Source organism: Hibiscus syriacus, unplaced genomic scaffold, assembly GCF_006381635.1.
Source record: "Hibiscus syriacus cultivar Baekdansim isolate YM2019G1 unplaced genomic scaffold, ASM638163v2 tig00110607_pilon, whole genome shotgun sequence".
In the NCBI taxonomy this organism is placed as follows: domain Eukaryota; kingdom Viridiplantae; phylum Streptophyta; class Magnoliopsida; order Malvales; family Malvaceae; genus Hibiscus; species Hibiscus syriacus.
In genome coordinates, this window is record NW_024062799.1 from 1,888,734 (window position 1) to 1,892,682 (window position 3,949).

At 28.6% G+C, this 3,949-nt stretch overlaps 1 protein-coding gene across 1 annotated transcript; it reads right to left on the reverse strand.

The window, feature by feature from the left end:
• Window positions 1-927: 927 nt before the first annotated feature.
• LOC120135407 lies at window positions 928-2,498 on the reverse strand. Its single transcript, XM_039151669.1, has 8 exons — window positions 2,403-2,498; window positions 2,199-2,312; window positions 1,970-2,076; window positions 1,642-1,879; window positions 1,497-1,550; window positions 1,325-1,414; window positions 1,145-1,237; window positions 928-1,038 (listed from the first exon to the last, which is right to left on the reverse strand). Exons 1-8 carry the CDS (start codon window positions 2,496-2,498, stop codon window positions 928-930), a joined length of 903 nt encoding a protein of 300 aa, XP_039007600.1.
• Window positions 2,499-3,949: the final 1,451 nt, after the last annotated feature.

The window sequence follows — 3,949 nt, forward strand, 5'->3', positions numbered from 1 at the left end:
TTAAAAACCCAAATTGAGATGTTTACTCATTTTTACATTTCAATAAGAAATCCAACAATGAAACTAAAACTGGTCGGACAACATTAAAAAGAACATGTCGAGATATGTTTTGTTTTTCTGCTCTTCTGTCTTATTGTCTTCTCCATAAACATGCTTTTTTCAAAAGAAATTCAATTGTTTTTACCAAACCTTTCAAAAAATTTGAACTTTCTGAATAAACATGTTTAAGTTTCATTTATAAATGAATGGGTTGAGTGGAAAGTGTAAGGCATCTTTGATTTGATATTGTGATGATCGGTGGTGATGGGGTCCCTGTCGACGGCGTGCAGCGTTGGTGAAGGAAAGTTATGGTTGAAGAAAAGTAAAAAAGGGATATATAAAAATTTATCCTCAAAGGGTTTTTTATTTACAAAAGACCCATAATTAATTTTTTATCTGAAATTTATGGGTTAAAATAAAATTAAACTCTTTTATTAACGTACCATTTCAGCAATCTGTTAAAGGATTAACCATCAGTTATCCTATTTTAATTAAATAAAAACGGAAGTGGCCGAATATTATATTTTTCAAAATCAACAAGAAAAGGTGGGCAAAATATAAACGAAAGTAATCACTCATTTAATTAACCTATAATTTATTTATAAAAATATTTAACATGAATGATTAAATTATAATGTTAAAATATAAAATATTTATACTCAAATAAATAATCGATAGAAATCAAGTTCAAAGGATGATAACCAGAGTATAAAGGAACTGATTCAATCATTTGAAAATGATCTAATATTTACACAAAAGCTATCATTAAATAACTATTCAAATAAAGTATTATCAAATAAAATTTTAAAAAACAAGCATTCTTAAATAAAACTAAAAAAAATTAAACATTCTTGATATTAAATAAAATATTCTGATCCACTTAAATGTTTAATCCATGGCGATGAAGAAATCTTTTTGTGCCTCTCGAATAGCTCGTTTCTTCTTCAATAAGACTGTCTTTGCCTTGGTCAAAGGTGAATTGCTAGACATATCGAATCTCTGAATAAAAAAAAAAGAGTAGAACATTCAAACACAAAATTCATCCATAGTCTTCGTTCATAGGTATGATTATTAAGCACACGTCAATGTAATTTCAAGAAATCACCTTCTGTACTTTCTTGTTCTTTTTACTTATGAATGGTAAAAGAGAGCAATCCTCTTGTATGGGATTCGAATCACAATAAAAACGAACTTGTACCTATAGAATTAACAAAGAAAATAGACACGATGAATCTTAGAGCCAAAGAAGTAGTATGCATTAACCATTCAAATAAGTAAAACCAACCTCTTCTCTTTCGAAGACATGTAGCATATTGGTGCAAGTGCTCTTCGTTTCCGGACTAAACTCGAAGATATCATGAAAGTTTCGATTTTTCTGTTTATAGAACAAATAAGTTTTCCCTTTTAATATAAAAGAGACTTTCGAGATAAAGAAAGGTAAAAATTGTTATATATACCGTCATATGTTTAACGAATCCATCTTCGCCTAGAAATTGTTTTATAAACTTCATCTGCATTCGAATAATTAGTTGTTAAACATCTTTACAACGTATGAACAAAAATAAATACATTATCGAAGAAACTAGCAAAAAAATTCAGCACCTGTATTATCTGAGACCATGTGGACAACTTGGGATTCCAGCCACCTATGATCTCATCACAATAATTTTGACAGTTTTGAATGGAAATTACGACTGCAGACAACTTTCCCGAGTCATCAGATCCAGTCGAGAATTTTTCGAGACAGTTGGTCTCGAAAATTAAAGTCAGAGCCTCATGAGCCGCTGCGCAAACTGTTTCGTCCTCGTTATCTAGTAAGTTAGAGAGGCATGAAATTGCCCTGCGTTGGGATTTCCAAAACTATCAAAATAAGTAGGGAAGAATGTCGAATATTTTTCAGTAAATTAAACTGTTTAACTAGTAGACTCACCCTTTCCAAATCTTGTAACTCAGTCTCCATCCGTCAATAGAAGTGAGGAGAAAAGACCATGCAGATATAGCAGCAGATAGAAGAGTCGGTGAATGTTCTTTTTTCTTCTGATAAGATATAAGAAGGAAAACAACAAGACATGTGAATTGATTTATCAAATTGCAGAAATCGTAAAGAAAGATGGTCGACTAATTAACTAAACATCAGGGTTCAAATTAAAATTACATACACTCGAAGCACATGCAGGAGGGAGAATGAACTCCCATAACAATTGCATTGCTTGTTCCGTCTCGTACGAATTGTTAGCACCAAAGAACGTAACCACAGCCAAGCATTCAAGAACCTATACTTACAGGAAAATTCATGGATTATGATTATATAAATAAAATTAAACAATAATTAGATACTTCATTGAGTATAATACAACAATTACCTTTGTAATATCAACTTTAGATTGAAGTCCTTGAGAAACCAGAGATAATACATCTTCATATATTTCATGCGACTTATCAAGCGATTCAGTAATCATTGTCATCAATCCTAAAAATATATATTAAAATTGTGTAAGTTAATTATTAAATTTAAACGAACAAATAGTCACGTTATCATGAAAGATTAAACTCACCAATCATATTGATTGCATTTTTTATCTCTTCAACCCCACGACTTTTTCTAATACAATGGAAGCAGTGGTAAGCCAGCGATAAAAAGCTGCAAACAAGATCGTCGTTAATATTTAAACTTTTGATATTAATTTTCTTCTTTTGTGAGTAAAAAATATTACTTACTTCTCTTCTACAAAATCGAGCTCGATATCGCAAACTAAAGCATTTGAAATTTTTGATAATGCTTTCTCTCTCACTGGTTGCCTGCAGTGTGTTAAAACAAGTTAAAACCAAATATATTTTACATAAAAACTGAAAGCAGTATATGTACATATATAACCTTTTTTCAGACAATTCAAAAAAATAATTGGTAATGGTTTTGGATTGATTCCAGGAATCATCAAAATCTCCATTGTCATTGTTGTTGCGAAGAATGTCTCTTCCACTTGATCGATAAAAGCTCCTATAACAGATGAAGTTATTATATATATAAAAAAAGAAAAACAGTGGAATGCTTAGAGGAAGGAGAAAAGAACAATGACTGCTTTGATTACTTACTTTTTGTGTTGTTTCAGCAACATGTCGAATGATCTGATGAAAACAATAAGCTACGAACTTCTGAATTTTTATCAGACTTGTTTGCTTTCTTTGTTAAGACGAAAACCACATATTTATAGGCAGATAGTTGGTTCATGAATACAAGTATCTTTCCATTAGATGTCAAACTTTTTCTTTAATTTATTATATGTAAATTAGAATTAGGGTTTTATTCTTTTATTTTATTTAGAATAAGAATTAATTTTAAATTAAAATGATTAAATAAAACATAAATTATATATATAATAATTGTTCATTCAATATTGCTTTATCTTTATCAGAAAAAGAATATCGTTTTTATCGTCTTTCAATTAATGTCAACTTCTTCTTTATTGTATTATATAATAAACTAGAACCAGGGTTCCTTTTTTTATTTAATTTATGTATAATAAGAATTAATTTTAAATTAGAATGATTAAATAAAACAAATAGTAAATATATAATAATTGTTCATTCAATACTGCTTTGATCGTCCAAATTCCTATTAATGTCAACTTCTTTAATGTGTTATATAATAAGTTAGAATTAGGATTCATTATTTATTTTTTTATTTATAGTAAGAATTGACTTAAATAAAACAAAATTTATATATAATAATTTTTCATTTAAAATTACTCTTAGCGTTAATTTTATTTTTTATATAATAATGACAATTGACAAGTACGCTAAAAGAAACTATATAACTCAACCGTGGAATTTGTACCTATTTATTAATTTAGTGAATTTAATTTTTGTATTTTATAGGTTTATAAATCTGAGTTCAACCAAAACTCTCATT